At 44.5% G+C, this 18,448-nt stretch overlaps 1 protein-coding gene across 2 annotated transcripts in view; it reads left to right on the top strand.

Annotated features, from left to right (window-relative positions):
• The window catches only part of LOC129854143 (protein BEAN1-like), a 45,724-nt gene that overhangs the window by 19,696 nt on the left and 7,580 nt on the right, over positions 1 to 18,448 (top strand). Inside the window, exons 4-6 of one of the 2 annotated variants that reach the window (XM_055920895.1) lie at positions 4,004 to 4,218; positions 4,480 to 4,677; positions 5,514 to 5,655. In XM_055920895.1, coding sequence (XP_055776870.1) covers positions 4,176 to 4,218; positions 4,480 to 4,677; positions 5,514 to 5,655 — 383 coding nt within the window. In that variant the 5' untranslated portion in view covers positions 4,004 to 4,175. The remainder of the gene's footprint in view (positions 1 to 4,003; positions 4,219 to 4,479; positions 4,678 to 5,513; positions 5,656 to 18,448) is intronic. The other variant, XM_055920896.1, reaches the window with a different exon arrangement.

Genomic DNA, 18,448 nt, shown 5'->3' with positions numbered 1-18,448 from the left:
CTTTCATAAAAATAGGAGAAATTGAGAAAGAGATTAAGAGAGGGAGGGAGAGAGGGTACATTGATTATATACGGTACGTAGTCCTGGTGTTCTGGACTGGTGTGACCCTCTGCGTTGAGCGGGCTGGCTGTGTGCTCTCTGTGAGGTCCTGTGTCAGGGGCCCAAGGGCAGGTTTGGAGAAGGTCAACAAGACGTACTGCTGCATGGAGGAGCAGCAATCAAACACAATCAAAGTGCTCCGTAGACCCAGGCCCTGACAATACGCCATTCACTCAGCTCAACAGCAGACACGCGCACTTACGTACACACTTGCTCTCTTTCTGTCTTGCTCTCTCTCACTCTCTCTCACTCTCTCTCACACACACATACAAACAAACCCAGCTTCACCTAAGACATTCTCTGGAGAATCCTCCGCAGCACATCCTGTATCATGCACATGGGCAATATGACGTCCCAGACATGTGTCTCCCAATGTGAAGCACAGCCAGCTGGATGACCCAAGGCATCCATGGCGCATTGGCTACAGCACTGGGCCCTGGAAACATGGCCATGTGGCACTCTGCTGCTGCTGGTGCTCTCAGAGATGTCTTTACAGGCACAGCACTGCAAAATGCATCACTGACTGGATAGTAGGACTGAATCCATACTGCTGAATTCAGCACATACTGTATCAGGACTACCAATCACTACTACCAATCGGTAGGTACATGGTGTCAACTAGGAGTTTAGCAGGTGAATTACTTAAACAACAAACTATAATCCGACTCTTAACTATTTGGGCAGCCATGGCCCTCTCCAGTATGTGAGATTCATGAAGAGCAACAGCGGAAGTTTGCTCAAATTATGTTTCTTAAAGGCCTCTTAATGACAGAGCAAAGGCTAATTAGCATTACTGTTTTGGGCAGTGAAGAATCACACGCTGTATATATATGTATCTCTCTCTCTCTCAATCAGATATCATATCAAATAATACAGTTATTATTCAATAGTGTGTGATTGCAATGCATCACTGATCTTGTGATTGATTTTGATGTCTCTACTCTCTGCTCATTTATTTTCCTGGCCACCTTCTTTTAGATTAAACCAATCTTTATAAAGCATCAGCTCGGGGAAAAGAGTCCTGAGAAAGCATTGTGTAAGCAGTCCCGTGAATCATATATAACCATAATGAGTTGCCCTGTAGAATAATCCCATTAACCTACACTGTGATATCGCCCTTTATTGCCCTCAGACCTTTCTCTGCATTAACACTGACCTCAGACTTGTTCCAGATCAGTATTAATGGAAGACTGGACTTTATTTTGACACACCACAGACACTGTATATCAATTACCTTTAGGATAACTTCAGCTCTCCTTTCAATTAGGAGGAGAAACCCTCGGATGGAATTTCCCCCAAACCAATCTATCAATGTATTCATCAATTTAAGAAATCTGTTCATTTATGGTTCTGTAGTGTAAGACACAGCCTGTGGAATCATTATATTTGCATAGCTAGTTCACTCCCAGAGCAACAGGAGAGGAGCAGCAAGTAGTCCCTTGTTTTGATAACATCGTTGCAATGATGTCAATGTGCCCACTAGCCAATCAGGATGCCCAGCAAACCAAAATTGGTTCTGTGAATGTACCCAGAACATTCAATAGGTTTCCCCAAACGTTATAATAACACAAAAACTGTCCAGTTGTGCTGATGATTATACAATGTTTGTATAAAACATTCACCTGATGTTGCAAGAATGTTCCCAAAACAAAATGTTGTTATTACATAACCTGGAAACCTAATAAGAAACTTAGGGTAAAGTTCTGTGGTGGCTGTTACAGATGTTGTGCACAATATCTTTGTGAATGTTAGAACATTCCAAGGATATTTCATAAAACATTAAAAAAACATTTTGATATCATAAACATTTATTTGAATGTTTTTGGGATGTTATCTTCCTAATGTTAAAATTTAATGGCAATATAATTTTGTGGGAATGTTCCTGGTTTGCTGTGTGGCCACTGCAGGGATGCAGGCAGCTACAGTGCCTTTGGAAGGTATTCAGACCCCTTGACTTTTTTCACATTTTGTTATGTTACAGCCTTATTCGAAAATGGATTAAATAAAATAAAAATCCTCAGCAATCTACACACCATACCCGATAATGACAAAGCAAAAACAGAAATACCTTATTTACATAAGTATTCAGACCCTTTGCTATCAGACTCGAAATTGAGCTCAGGTGCATCCTTTTTCCATTGATCATCCTTGAGATGTTTCTACAACTTGATTAGAGTCCACCTGTGGTAAATTCATTTGATTGGACATGATTTGGAAAGGCACACACCTGTCTATATAAGGTCCCACAGTTGACAGTGCATGCCAGAGCAAAAACCAAGCCATGAGGTCGAAGGAATTGTCCGTAGAGCTCCGAAACAGGATTGTGTCAAGGCACAGATCTGGGGAAGGGTACCAAACAATGTCTGCAGCATTGAAGGTCCCCAAGAACACAGTGGCCTCCATCATTCTTAAATGGAAGAAGTTTGGAACCACCAAGACTCTTTCTAGAGCTGGCCACCTAGCCAAACTGAGCAGTCAGGGGAGAAGGGCCTTGGTCAGGGAGGTGACCAAGAACCCAATGGTCACTCTGACAGAGCTCTATAGTTCTTCTGTAGAGATGGGAGAACCCTCCAGAAGAACAACCATCTCTGCAGCACTCCACCAATCAGGCCTTTATGGTAGAGTGGCCAGACGGACGCCACTCCTCAGAAAAAAGGCACATGACAGCCCGCTTGGAGTTTGCCAGAAGACACCTAAAGACTCAGACCATGAGAAACAAGATTCTCTGGTCTGATGAAATCAAGATTGAACTCTTTGGCTTGAATGTAAAGCGTCACGTCTGGAAGAAACCTGACACCATCCCTACGGTGAAGCATAGTGGTGGCAGCATCATGCTCATGCTATGCAGATGTTTTTCAGCGGCAGGGACTGGGAGACTAGTCAGGATCGAGGCAAAGATGAACAGAGCAAAATACAGAGAGATCCTTGATGAAAACCTGCTCCAGAGCGCTCAGGACCTCAGACTGGGGTGAAGGTTCACCTTCCATCAGGACAACGACCCTAAGCACACCGCCAAGACAACGCAGGAGTGGCTTCGGGACAAGTCTCTGAATGACCTTGAGTGGCCCAGCCAGAGCCCGGACTTGAACCCGATTGAACATCTCTGAAGGGACCTGAAAATAGCTGTGCAGCAACTCTCCCCATCCAACCTGACAGAGCTTAAGAGGATCTGCAGAGAAGAATGGGAGAAACTCCCCAAATACAGGTGTGCCAAGCTTGTAGCGTCATACCCAAGAAGACTCACGGCTGTAATGGCTGCCAAAGGTGCTTCAACAAAGTGTTGAGTAAAGGGTCTGAATACTTATGTAAATGTTACATTTCATTTTTTTATTTTTTTGTATAAATGAGCAAAAAAATATAAATATATTTGCTTTGTCATTTTGGGATATTGTGTGTAGCTTGATCAGGGGGAAAACAATTTAATCAATTTTAGAATAAGGCTGTAACCTAACAAATGTGGAAAAAGTCAACGTATCTGAATACTTTCCGAAGGCACTGTACGCCAACACATAAACAGCGTGACGCAGTAGACTACTCTGCTAGATCTTCAAATCAACACACAATGCTCACTGTGGATTAAAAGATGAACATTGATTGTGATCAACACAAATATTTTATAACCTCAATTATGGCAGAAATTCCTCAGCAGGGAAGAGATGAATAGAGGCTAATATGATTAGCATTTAGACAATGGTCTCCTCATAAATAAATTGATTAGATTTCTTGTCTCCTGTTGATGGTCCCCAAAAAGATTTTCAGATGCCAAATGTGGCAAAGATAACACTGCAGCTTGTATTATCTCGGCTTGCACTTGGATATTGAATCTGTCTGTGTCACTATCTGTGTGGTGTTATTTGAGTACTTTTTATTTATGTTGTGTGCGCTTATTTTGGTTTCCCTCTAGTTCTGATGAAAAGGGTGAAGGGGATTTGAGAAGAGCCACTAATGGCTGAAGTTGGGTTTCTGCCTCCTGAGCTGACATGAAAGAGTTCCACCCCGTGTATTTAAAAATTCTAACGGGTTGAGGATTAAATATTAAACACTGCAGACTTGAGAATCTATTCCTCCGCTGAGGAATGAAAATCTTGGGAGTGTTCCTGACCTGCGGTCCACAGAGAGGTATGTGTATGATGAGAAATATCAGCTTACATGTTTCTCTCCATAGGGTCATGGAGGCAATGTCTCACATTGACATTGCCACAAAGGGTTTGAATGTGTTTTTTATCTCTACTTTCTCTAATTCTCTCACCACTCTCTTCTCTCTATCACCTCCCTCTTCCTCCCTCTTCCTTCTCTCCACACTGTCCCTCTTTTATTCCGTTCTTCCCTGCTTTCTCTTTTCTGTGGCTGGGCCCCACCTGTGGTCTGTGAACTGTGCAGTGAGCTCGAACCAGAGCAGTGCCCATGAGTACCCAGACTGCCGTGATGGGGGCAGCGAGGCCAGCCTGCTGGTGTCACCGCTGGTGGTGGCTGGCATCGTCATCGGCCTGGTGCTCTTCCTGTCCTGCGTTACCATCATCGTGGGCAGCCTGCGCAAAGACAGCCGTCTGCGCAACCCCCACCTGCGGGCCAGCTATGGTGAGTTACAGAGAGTTGTCCACCGATGAGGTCAGTAGGTGTGTTAGAGGCCCGTTCATTTATAAGCTTTAGTTTATCCGTTTTCAGTTGCAAGTGGTTTCATAGGTCTTATTTACAAATCCCTGGGACAAAATGTATGGCCATGAATTTTCTATGCTACTTTTCCCATAGCTGAATCAGTAGAAGATATCCAGTTCAGTCTTCCAATGAACACATTTCACCCTCATGGCATTAATATGCCACATTTGGCATTCTCCAGAGCTGGCATTTAAACCAACCAGTGCTCTTCTCCTGAAATCTCATCTAAAGGGACCATACTCTGCCTGTGGGGTTGATAACGGAATGGGAAAATAACAAAATATTGCACCAAACTGAATCGCACACACACACAGCCAAAGCCATGTCTGTGGAAGGCCACTTGGCCCAATGGACTGGGTCCCATTGTCAGTCCACACAGAGACAGCACAAAAAGCTCAAAGAGCATCCTTTGTGTGAGGACGCGGCCCCATTCTCCCTCTGCCTGGCCAAAGGCTGATATACCCAGATTATATCACACTGGCTTCAATCACAGCCCCTGTATCTTCAAGGAGCCACATGCCCTTAGCCTTATGTTTCATAAAATATTCTGACTGCTCCAGTGTAAAAACAGTACAGATAGACTGCAAAAATAAATATTTACTGTAAATCTGCTTATTCAGTTCAATGTAGGATCCCTAAACCATGAGATACATAATTCAGTTGAACTGAGCACAGAGCATATTTACAATCCTGACTGTGCTATAGTTCACTGAGAAAAAAGCTATTGTGCTGTATTAGACTGCCTTGTCTCTCCACAGCTCCGGATGGCTTTTCGTACGGCGGCTCCATCGGGGAGCTGAGGTCAACGTGTATCGAGGAGTTCCCTCCAGCGTTTGACTTTGATTCCTACGTGGAGACTCTATCACAAGTCAATGTGATGTATCCAGACTCCCCGCCTCAGTAAGTCATTTAACTCTACTGTATTACCACCCAAATGGCATTACCATCCTATTCATTCCTTTGGTCACCATCATGGCTAGATAAAGGGAGTTTTTTGATGGTGTATTTGCAGTTATCTTCATACATTGTGATAAATGATGGATGAGTAATGATCATAATCACCACTATGGAGGGTTACCTCTGGGTAATCCCCAGGGGGTGTGTGTGTGTGTGTGTGTGTGTGTGTGTGTGTGTGTGTGTGTGTGTGTGTGTGTGTGTGTGTGTGTGTGTGTGTGTGTGTGTGTGTGTGTGTGTGTGTGTGCGTGCGTGCGTGCGTGCGTGCGTGCGTGCGTGCGTGCGTGCGTGCGTGCGTGCGTGCGTGCGTGCGTGCGTGCGTGTGTGTGTTAGGATCTGACTATGATAATGATGCAGGACCATTGTGAAGGTACAAGGTAATGGAATGGAGAGATGGGCTGAGGAATAGAGAGCTGTAGTAAGGAGTAGATGTGAGAAGTGGTTTTAAGAGCTCTCTAATCAATCTGAAGATCACATTATCGTCCACCATAGTGGAGAGCCATAGTTGCTATTATGGGCTTTCTGTACTTAGTGCACTCTTATGGTTATATGATTGAAATGTAAAGGGTTTTGGAATATATAAAATATGTATTTCATTTGCATTCCAGTTTCCATGCGATAGCTGTGGTTCTCTAGCTCAATTAGTAGAGCACAGTGCTTGCAAAGCCAGGATAGTGGGTTCAATTCCTGGGACCACCCGTATGTAAAATGTATGCACGCATGACTCAGTCACTTTGGATAAAAGTGTCTGCTAAATCATAATGTATGTATCATACATTGCTCACCTTATCAGCAGCAAACAGTTGTGGGGATTGTGCTTGAAGATTCTTTTAAAAGCCTTTTTAGTTTCAATTTGCCAAGATGCCTGTCCTCTACCCTCCTAGTGTAGTCTTTGAAGACATACAGTAAGAAGACAGAAAGAGTAGGAGAGATATGAGAAAGAGAGAAAGAGAGGGAAAGAAGACTCCATTTACATACCAGCCTTACAATTCAGTTCTCCTGCATGCTTGCTGAGTTAGGTCAGGCCTCGGTAACCTCTCTGAGGTTGAGTTGAACCATGCTGTTGTGTCAAGTCGTTCATTAGAGCACTGTTGCACAGCTCAACTCTTTCATGGCTGGGTGCTCCGCCTCTACTCTAAACTCACCGCCCGGCGCACAGCCTGCTTCGCTCCCTGAGCAAGCTTCTGGTGCTGCTGGTAAATGCCACTGCTTTGCGGTGAAAGACTCCCGGTGTGTTTGATCTAAATGGCAGCCCAGCTAATTGGCGTCTTTAATAATTCAGCCGTATTCCTCTCTCTTGCAGTTTGGTCTGCCATCCTTTCTAAAGACACTTGTGATGATGCCAGCTGATAAAAGAAGGTGAAAGAAATGAGAGTCTAGAATACATTGATTGTAATACATGGCACAATAAACACTTTCTCACTACCTCTCTCAATGAGAGGAGAGGATCGCCTTAGGTTAGTGTAACAAAATGGAAGCAAGCTCAACCTGAGAACCAGTCTTGACAGTTGGTTTAAAAATGACTTGACAGATAGAACTCAATGTGTCGGGGTACTGATGGTGTTAAATCCGCAGGGGTCAATTCTGGGTCCTGTACTTTTTACTGTTTACATTAATAATATGACCTTGTCTGTAAAGAATTGTAACCTGCACTTGTATGCCAATGATACTGTTGTGTATGCTATTGCCCCACAGTTGACCAGGCTCTATCTGAACTACAGTCTACCTTCATCGTATTACAATAACTTTATGAAATGAGTATTGAATGCAGGTAAAACTAAGTAAATGTTGTTCTCTAGGGTGGATAAAAACAATTCTGATGATTTAAACATATGTACTTTGGATGGTGTCCATATTGATCGTGTCCCTGCTTAGAAATATCTGGGCATTTTGATAGATGAAAAGCTGTCTTTTAAAAAGCATATTGATGACTTAGTTAAGAAACTGAGAATAAAAATGGGCTTTTTCAACTATATTCAATGTGCGAGACTTGAGGCTGTGATTAAGAAGTTGGAGCTCTTCTCTGTCTGTATTAACAAGGACAACACACAGGTCTTTCCATCATTGTATGATTTTTTTTGTGTGCAAATGAGCTCAAGCTTACGGACAATGTCAAATGTGATGTAGCGAAGCACCTGAGTGAGTTGGGTGCGCAATTACGCAGGTACTTTCCCGAAAACGGATGACACAAACAACTGGATTCGTTATCCCTTTCATGCCCGGCCTCCAGTCCATTTACCGATATCTGAACAAGAGAGTCTCATCGAAATTGCAACAAGCGGTTCCATGAAAATGTTATTTAATCAGAAGCCACTGCCAGATTTCTGGATTGGGCTGTGCTCAGAGTATCCTGCCTTGGCAAATCGCGCTGTTAAGACACTTATGCCCTTTGCAACCACGTACAGTTGAAGTACTCATCACTGCATTCTCTAACCAGAAAACGGTTGGCTCTTTGATGTCCCGTAGGTTGATAAATTGCTATGTTTTCATATATAAAGCCCTTTTACAAAAACTCCCACTGTACCTAACATGATTACTAAACTTTAGACACCCAGTCTCAGGGATGGCTAACTCTGGAAATTCCTTTGGTCTCTACTGAGTTAGATAAATCAGCTTTTAGTTTTCTTGCACCTTATAGGTATAACAATCTACCAAATGTTCTTAAATTTGATGTTTTGGTGCCTCTAGGGCAATTCAGAAAGCTGATTGAGGACTGTACTACTGATGAATGTGTTTTTCTTTTTGCTTGCATTTTGTATTTATATTTTGATGTGTGTATTTTCTGTCATTTCTGTAATTCAGAGCTCATTTTTAAAAGAGACCTTGGTCTCAGTATGACTCCCTGATAAAATAAAGATCAAATAAAAATAAAATAATCAAAAGGTTGTTTCCTCACAGAGAGAGGTTAGGCTACGAAGCAGTTCTTTATTCCCTGTTTAGGTTCAGTGTGCTAGAGTCTAGTTAATGCACTCTTTCCTGACTGTGGTTGGATGACATAGGAGGAGGATGATCCTGACAGTCCTCTAAACCTCCACAGGCTCAATCTGCAGGTCTAGACATCCTGCCAGCCTCCACCACATCATCTCCACTCTGATCTCTGGCTGACACTACACCTGCTTACTGACTACTGGGCTGTGATTACATCCTAAACTGCTCCTGATGATTTCACTATCTTGGAATGACCCCATGTATTTCAGAATGAAGATAGAAAACAAACCTGAGAGGAAATTCAACCTTTCTGTAACTATTGTAGATGGACAGACTACTCTGTGGGTTTGGTTTGAAGCCACCCACCTTTCCCTCCCCTCCCTCAGGTATAAAGATGAGATAAGATAATTAGGTGGGTGCTTACATTTGTACTATTTCACATATGTGAATTGGAAATACATTTTTTGCATATCACACTTAAACACCCTCGGGGAGTGGGGTCAGAGCACAGGTCAGTCATTATTGACCGGGACCCTGAAACAATTAGGGTTAAGTGCCTTGCTCAAGGACACATAGATAGATTTTTTACCTTGTCGGTTACTGGCCCAACACTCCTAAACGCTAGGCTACCTGCCGCTCAGGACTCCAGGTGTGTGTGCGTGCGTGCGTGCGTGCGTGTGTGCGCGGTTTGTTTATCCGGCTCAATTCTGCCTGCTTGCCCTTCAAGGTTTGTTTCACAGAGTCACAATGTTATTTGCATTTATATGACAGTTCCATTAGTGCGGCGGCCCCTGTGTACGGCCCTGTGAGGGGCCTCTAAAGAGGGTGAAATTACCTCTCCCTCCAGAGGAGCCATCTGAAACATCAGGCCCTTTCCTGTTCAACAAAAAATTATGAAAAATATGGAATATAACATGCCATAGACAGGACTATTAATGTCACTGAATAGTGTGTAAGTCAGTTTGGCGTTATATCAATCTACTCAATTTCTGTATAGATAGTAATGTCCTGCCTCATTTATTCACTGGCCTTTTTCATCAGATAAACCTGTAGGTTACATACAGTATGTAAACGTAGGCTAAAGCCCCATCTATAACTGGTTCTATCATGCGTCTCTTGTCCTGATCTTATCCACATTCTGATTGTGCCCACATTTTTAGACAGTTGTAGAAGATTAAAAGACGGATTGTGATCAGGTCTTCCTGACCAACTCCGGAGGTAGTCAGGCACGTATTGTGTCTCAATATCTTAGTGTACATGGATCTGGACAGTGAAACCATTTAAATCACCATTATCCTGCCTTCTAAAATCATCAGTCAGGTGGCAACATTGACTTATGACATCAATGTGTCTTAAAATCAATAAATACATATATTTTTTTTAAATAAGGGAGGGACCAAGAAATCTGGTCAGAATTTGGACACAGTGGATGGATAAGAGACATTTAAATACCATGTGTAGGTGTATATCTGAAAATATTCAGATCAGGCCACAGGATGCATGTTACCACCAGGTATAAACAAGGCTTACAAGAGAGAGATTGAGTGGGCACGAGTGAGAGGAAGAGGAGGTTTAGCCAATCGTGTCTCTTCACATGAAAAACACAAGTCTTTGTTCTGCGCTAAATGCCAACACCAGGTTGTTGATAGCTTGTCATTTAATGAGACAGATATGCAAATGATCAACAGATTGTCAAAAACGGTGTTTATCTTTGCAGTGTCACAGCTACATCTAAGAAAGTCCTATGCTAACACAACGTATTTGATGATAAGACCAGACTGGATTACTAGCTTCTTCTTGGCAAATTGTCAAGTAGTGCTTTCAAGCCTTTAGAGAGCTTGTGTTATTATTGGTTTGGATGTTAGGCTCCACTGTTAGATGGGTTTAGTGGTGGTGGTGGTGGTGGTGGTGGTGGTGGTGGTGGTGGTGGTGGTGGTGGGCTTGGTTGTTGGTGCTGAACAAGCCACTCTGTCAATGCCGCTGCCTCTCATAGCCTCCATCCATCTCTGCTATGCTGTGGAGGGAGGGAAATCACTCCTCATATTAACAGAGGCATGATTCCTGTCTGAGGCCTAATGTGCCTTTATCACTCCCAAACTACGTCTTCTCAAGCTACATATTCTTCATTGCTGTTCCAATTAACGTGGGAAACATCAACCACACCACAGGAATGTTTTCTTATGTCTGAATTTAGGCTAAGATGTGTCAAAGATTGAGGTAGATTTAGATCATGAAGAATATCCAGTTGAAAATAGAAATATCTAAATGTGGGCTGAGGACCAGTGCATTGGAGAGGATAAAAGAGAGAGTGTGTTTTGTAGTGTACATTGTGTGCATAGTCAGGGATAGGAGGCAGCGGGGTGGATTGGATGGATGAAGTGAAAGGCATGTGATGCTGGGCAGTGCTGCCATTGCCACAGATGGCTGAGGGAAACTACAGAGCTTACACCACCTAGATCAGCAGCTCACCTGGGGAGCCCGTGAAGGAACTTGCTTCCGCAGAGAGAGAACTGGGCACATCCCAGCACAAATACCCACCCACACACACACCACACTGTTATATTATTTACATACAGTAACAGTCAAAAGTTTGGACACACCTACTCATTCCAGGGTTTTTCTTTATTTTTTACTATTTTCTACATTGTAGAATAATAGTAAAGACATCAAAACTATGAAATAACACATGGAATCATGTAGTAACCAAAAAAGTGTTAAACAAATCACAATATATTTTATATTTGAGATTCTTCAAAGTAGCCACCCTTTGCCTTGATGACAGCTTTGCACACTCAACCAGCTTCATGCGGTAGTCACCTGGAATGCATTTCAATTAACAGGTGAGCCTTGTTAAAAGTTCATTTGTGGAATGTCTTTCCATCTTAATGTATTTGAGCCAATCAGTTGTGTTGTGACAAGGTTGGGCTGGTATACAGAAAATAGCCCTATTTGATAAAAGACCAAGTCCATATTATGGCAAGAACAGCTCAAATAAGCAAAGAGAAATACAATCCATCATTACTGTAAGACATGAAGGTCAGTCAATACGGAAAATTTAAAGAACTCAGTCCTTCATGGTCAAATTGCTGCAAAGAAACCACTACTAAAGGACCCCAATAATAAGAAGAGACTTGCTTGGGCCAAGAAGCACGAGCAATGGACATAAGACTGGTGGAAATCTGTCCTTTGGTCTGATGAGTCCAAATTTGAGATTTTAGGTTCCAACCGCAGTATCTTTGTGAGACGCAGAGTAGGTGAACGGATGATCTCCACATGTGTGGTTCCCACCGTGAAGCATGGAGGAGGAGGTGTGATGTTTCCGGGTGCTTTGCTGGTGACAGTGTTAGTGATTTATTTAGTATTCAAGGCACAATTAACCAGCATGGCTTTTTCAACAGGACAATAACCAAAAACACGCCTCCAGGCTGTGTAAGGGCTATTTGACTACGAAGGAGAGTGATGGAGTGCTGCATCAGATGACCTGGCCTCCACAATCACCTGACCTCAACCCAATTGAGATGGTTTAGGATGAGTTGGACGGCAGAGTGAAGGAAAAGCAGCCAACAAGTGCTCAGCGTATGTGGGAACTCCTTCAAGACTGTTGGAAAAGCATTCCAGGTGAAGCTAGTTGAGAGAATGCCAAGGGTGTGCAAAGCTGTCATCAAGGCAAAGGCTGGCTACTTTAAAGAATCTCAAATATAAAACACTTTTTTGGTTACTACAAGATTCCATATGTGTTAATTCATAGTTTTGATGTCTTCACTATTATTCTACAATGTAGAAAATAGTAAAAATAAAGAAAAACCCTTGAATGAGTAGGTGTGTCCAAACTTTGGACTGGTACTGTATACACTGAGTGTATAAAACATTAAGAACACCTTCCTAATATTGACTTGCACCCCACACTCCCTTTTGCCCTCAGAACAGCCTCAATTCGTGGACTCTACAAGGTGTCGAAAGCGTTCCACAGGGATGCTGGCAGATGTTGACTCTAATGCTTCCCACAGTTGTGTCAAGATGGCTGGATGTCCTTTGGATGGTGGACCATTCTTGATACACACGGGAAACTGTTGAGAGTGAAAAACCCCAGCAGCGTTGAAGTTCTTGGCACAAACCGGTGCACCTACTACCATACCCCGTTGAAAGGTTCTTAAATCTTTTGTCTGGCCCATTCACCCTCTGAATGGCACACATACACAATCCATGTCTCAACCTGTCTCCTCCCCTTCATCTACACCAGTGGTTCTTAACCTTGTTGGAGGTACTGAACCCCACCAGTTTCATATGCGCATTCACCGAACCCTTCTTAATTGGAAAAATAATCTGATTGAGAGCTGCGAAGATATCAGCCATGTACGCTAAAATGAGAATGAACTCAGAATTTTTGAAGCAATCTGCATGACAATGTTGGTGTTCTTGCAAAAACAGGGCTAATTCCACACGCACGGCAAAAACACGATTCAGCACCTGTCCCCGGGATAACCACCGAACGTTAGAATGGTACAGAAGTACCTCGAATTCAGAGCCCATTTCTTTACACAGCTCACTGAAGATGCGGTGCCTCAGAGCACTAGTTCGCACATAGTTCACGCATTCCACTACAATTTGTAATACTTCTGACAGTTTTGGAGGCAAGGTTTTTGTTGCCAACGCATGCCTGTGCAGAATACAATGCGTAACAATGATGTGTGGTGCATCGGCTTTCACTAGCGCACCAAAACCAGACTTTCTTCCCAGCATGACTGGAGCTCCGTCCGAACAAACTGCAGAAACCATATCCCATGAAAGATTGTTGTCTTTGAAGAAGTCATCCACAAGTTTCTTCACATCGGCTGCCTTAGTTGTTGTTGTAAGAGGCTTACAAAATAAAAAATCTTCCTTTATCACGTCGTCTTTCAAATAGCGCACGAATACAGCAAGCTGGCTTAGATTGGAAACGTCTGTGGTCTCGTCGAGTTGAAGGCTGAATTTTGCCTGGCTTGAAATCAGATCTGCAACTACTTGAGCCAAGATGTCTTTGCTCATGTCCTCTATTCTGTCGCTGATGGTGTCATTTGAAAGAGGAATTTGGGATAACTTAACTTCAGCCTCTTTTCCCAGCATGATATTCGCCATCTTCAACACAGATGGTTCTATGAGTGTTTCACCAATGGTGTGTGGTTTGCCCTGCTTTGCGATCAGGTAAGCAACTTCGTACGATGCTGTGAGGATCGGTTTGTTGATGGGTACAAAGCCGAGAACAGGCAGAGTAGCCTTTTCATCGAATCTGGCTCTCTTCGTGTCATCACGAATCATATGAGTCGGATGTGTGTCTTGACCTCCGCCGAACCCCTGAGACTGACTCACCGAACCCCTGGGGTTCGATCGAACCCAGGTTAAGAACCACTGATCGACACTGATTGAAGTGGATTTAACAAGTGACATCAATAAGGGATCATAGCTTTCACCTGGATTCACCTGGTCAGTCTATGTCATGGAAAGAGCAGGTGTTCTTAATGTTTTGTACACTGAGTGTATTCTAATTTAAACACACACGCATGCATTCACACACACGCACAAACTCACACTAACATCTACAGGTATATGCACAATAAGGTATGCACAGCACATTCATAACCACACACTGTTGCTCTTGTACGTAGCTCTACAGGCATGGGCCTCTGACAGAGCCAGGGAGCTGAAAGAGTGAGCTCCCTGTGCCAGCCCCACAGTGCAGTGGACAGACCGGGCCATATGCTCCAGTCAGTGCTGTCATCTCTCTAGAGCTATAGGCCGGAAGCCAGAGGTCCTCCCTCTAGTGACCCACACCTCTCCTTGGGCTTTGGAGTACATTGTATACCTATGAAGATGTATATAGCGCTTTACGTCCAACTTTTTGACAGCCTAACGCACCTGCATTCATGTATCATAGTTGTGAACGCCTCTCCAGGCGTTGGAATGTAACACATTCTGTGTCATATGCACCACAGGTATTTCTGGAGAAGTCCCATGGTTCTCCATACTGTAGTTTCATCCTATGACAAATTATGCCCAATTATACAACTGTGCTCAGGGAAATGAATGTGTATGCAAACATACATTTACCTAATTTAGCAGAGTGATTTACAGGAGCAATTAGGATTAAGTGCCCTGCTGAAGGGCACATCAACAGATTTTCACCTAGTCAGCTCAGGGATTCAAACCAGTAACCTTTCTATTACTGGGCCAATGCTCATAACCGCTAGGCTACCTACCACCACATACAGCATGTAGATTATTGAAAACAGCAGTAGACTGCAGGCAGGATTGATTAGACAATCTAAACAGGGCTAGGCTGTAGCGGTGTTATATCTTATTTTGCTAGCTAATAATTCATTATTTGCAGCATGCAACACCTTGTGTTAGCATCCTAGGGGACTTATAGTTCCCATAAGGGGGGCGACTGCAACGTGCAAAGTATTCTCACCCGAATCAGAGAGGGGATTCTGAGCTTAGTGTAACACTCATGAAACCCTGGCATGAAAACAGCTAGGCCCTCAGGTGTCCACAACGCTACCATACCTGGCAAAGAAATTCTGGAGTCTCTCGACAAACGTCTGTATCAGCGTGTTGATTTAGAGCGAAAAGCCCTATTTTCAATGTTTATGTGGTGCTGGTAGTTTATTGCACCCTGAAGGGATTAATAACATTGCTGAGCTGTGTGATGAATATCAGACACACGTAAACAAACACACACACACACACACACACTTCTGCAAGCTGAGACTCTCACCCTCTTTCCTGGATCAGCATGATCATCATTTATTCATAAAAACGAGTAGGAAAAAAACCCGCTGAAAGTATCCAGGGCAACAGCTGATAACTTTATATTCCTTCTGACTAGAGTTGACTAACAATATGGGTTAGAAAAGATAGAGATATGTGGGTATTTGTCACGCCCTGACCTTAGAGAGCCTTTTTATGTCTCTATTTGGTTTGGTCAGGGTGTGATTTGGGTGGGTATTCTATGTTCTTTATTTCTAGGTTTTGTGTTTCTATGTTTTGGCCGGGTATGGTTCTCAATCAGGGACAGCTGTCTATCGTTGTCTCTGATTGGGAATCATACTTAGGCAGCCTGTTTTGCCACCTTAGGGATTGTGGGGTGTTGTTTTTTGTTAGCTCTGCGTAGCCTTCAGACGTGACGTTCCTTGTTCTTTTGTTCGTTTTTTTGGTGTTCGGATTTAATAAAGAAGCATGAACACGTACAACGCTGCACCTTGGTCTCATCCTTCCGACGAGCGTGATAGAACATCCCACCACAAACGGACCAAGCAGCGTGGTAAGGAGGACTGGACATGGGAGGACATCCTGGATGGCAAAGGATCCTGGACGTGGGAGGAGATCCTGGCCGGAAGGGATCGCCTCCCATGGGAACAGGTGGAAGCAGCTAGGAAGGCGGAGGCAGCTAGAAAGGGGGCCCAGCGTTACGAGGGGACACGGCTAGCACGGAAGCCCGAGAAGCCACTCCCAAAAAGATGGGGGGGGGGGCACACGAGGAGATTGGCTGAGTCAGGTTGGAGACCTGAGCCAACTCCTCATGCTTACCGTGGGGAGAGTGTGACTAGTCAGGCCCCATGTTATGTGGCTCTGTCTCCAGTGCGCACTCATAGCCCGGTGCGCTAAATTCCAGCTCCACGCATTGGCCGGGCTAGAGTGGGCATCCAGCCAGGACGGATGGTGCCGGCTCAGCGCATCTGGCCTCCAGTGCGTCTCTTCGGTCCAGGATATCCTGCGCTAGCACTGCGCACTGTGTCTCCGGTGCGTGTCCACAGCCCAGTACATCCTGTGCCAGCACCCCGCTGTTGCCGGGCTAGGGTGAGCATCCAGCCAGGAAGGGTGGTGCCAGCTCTACGCTCCAGACCTCCAGTGCGCCTCCTCGGCCCAGTATATCCTGTGCTGGCTCTACGCACAGTGTCTCCGATGTGCTCTCACAGCCCAGTGCGTCCTGTGCCAACGCCCCGCAGTTGCCGGGCTAGGATGAGCATCCAGCCAGGACGGGTTGTGCCAGCTCTGCTCTCCAGACCTCCAGTGTGTCTCCACGGCCCAGTGATGATCCATGGCACGAAGCATCCAGTGATGATCCATGGCACGATGCCTCCAGTGGTGATCCGTGGCACAAAGCCTCCAGTGATGATCCGTGGCACGAAGCCTCCAGTGATGATCCGTGGCACAAAGCCTCCAGTGATGATCCGTGGCACGAAGCCTCCAGTGATGATCCATGGCACGAAGCCTCCAGTGATGATCCATGGCACGAAGCCTCCAGTGATGAGTCATGGCACGAAGCCTCCAGTGATGAGTCATGGCACGAAGCCTCCAGCGACGGCCTCAGGTCCGGAGCCTCCAGCGACGGTCCCCAGTCCGGGGCCCGCGACGAGGATCCCCAGTCCGGGGTCGGCGACGAGGGTCCCCGCACCAGAGGCGCCACCAAAGTGGGGTGAGCCAGAGGTGGAGCGGGGTCTACGTCCCGCACCAGAGCCGCCACCGCGGATAGATGCCCACCCAGACCCTCCCCTATAGGTTCAGCTTTTGCGGCCGGAGTCCGCACCTTTGGGTGGGGGTACCTTCACGCCCTGACCTTAGAGAGCCTTTTTATGTCTCTATTTGGTTTGGTCAGGGCGTGATTTGGGTGGGCGTTCTATGTTCTTTATTTCTAGGTTTTGTGTTTCTATGTTATGGGTATGGTTCTCAATCAGGGACAGCTGTCTATCGTTTTCTCTGATTGGGAATCATACTTAGGCAGCCTGTTTTGCCACCTTAGGTTGTGGGATGTTGTTTTTTGTTAGCTCTGTGTAGCCTTCAGAACGTGACGTTCATTGTTCTTTTGTTGTTTTGTTTGGTGTTCGGATTTAATAAAGAAGCATGAACACGTACAACGCTGCACCTTGGTCTCATCCTTCCGACGAGCGTTACAGAATTATGTACAGTATTTAGTACAGCGTTTCCCAAACTAGGGGTCGCAACCTCATGTGGGGTCACCTGATTTGAAAATGGGGTTGCGAGATTTACTGGGGGGGGAAAGCGCTTGGTTCATAGAACCACGGTTAAGTAAGTAACCTCCAGTAGCCGTTATATGCGGTTGTAATAAACAGAGCGATTTCTGTTTTCTTCCTACAAATGTCGTTCTATCTTTAGAACGGTTTAAACTCCAAAATATTATGACCCCATCACTGAACGATAAGACTATCCAGAACACGTATGGGTTTTCTGTTTCCCTCTACGATGCCCACAAGCTACGCTGGTCTCATTAGAACAGGGTGGACAAGACCAGGCACTAAATCAGACTGGGGTGGAAAAAACATTATCAATGATTATGTTCTTTTCTACACAGAAGATCAAACAACATTATTGCCTGATGATCTTCTGAACTTCAATACGTTTTTGATGTCACTTCAAACCATACTTCCTTCAGATTGAAATAGTGTCATAAATAGTGTCACTGATATGTAATAGACTTTCATAGTCTTAAATAAAAAGGTAAACATTGGCTGTTGATTCCATCACTTTTTTTACATGGTGGTGTTGCAAAACATTTTTATGTCAAAATAGGGTCGCGGCCCCAAATGTTTGGGAACTCCTGATTTAGTGCTTTTGAAGGGCCCCAGTGCTCGACAGTGATTACTAGCAAAACAAATCCTTCTCTACCCACAACATCAGAATACTTCAAGTAGTCAGATGACACCTGGTCAGTTTGTTCTGATACTGCCCAGTTGTCTACACAGCTGTAACCAATGATGCATAAGAGTATGGAATACAATCTACTCGATAACAGAAAGTTACCAGAGAGAATTTGAAC

The sequence above is a fragment of the Salvelinus fontinalis genome, chromosome 4, assembly GCF_029448725.1.
Source record: "Salvelinus fontinalis isolate EN_2023a chromosome 4, ASM2944872v1, whole genome shotgun sequence".
NCBI classification, from domain to species: domain Eukaryota; kingdom Metazoa; phylum Chordata; class Actinopteri; order Salmoniformes; family Salmonidae; genus Salvelinus; species Salvelinus fontinalis.
The sequence above is the reverse complement of the archived record's forward strand: the minus strand, read 5'-3'. Positions and strand labels throughout refer to the sequence as shown.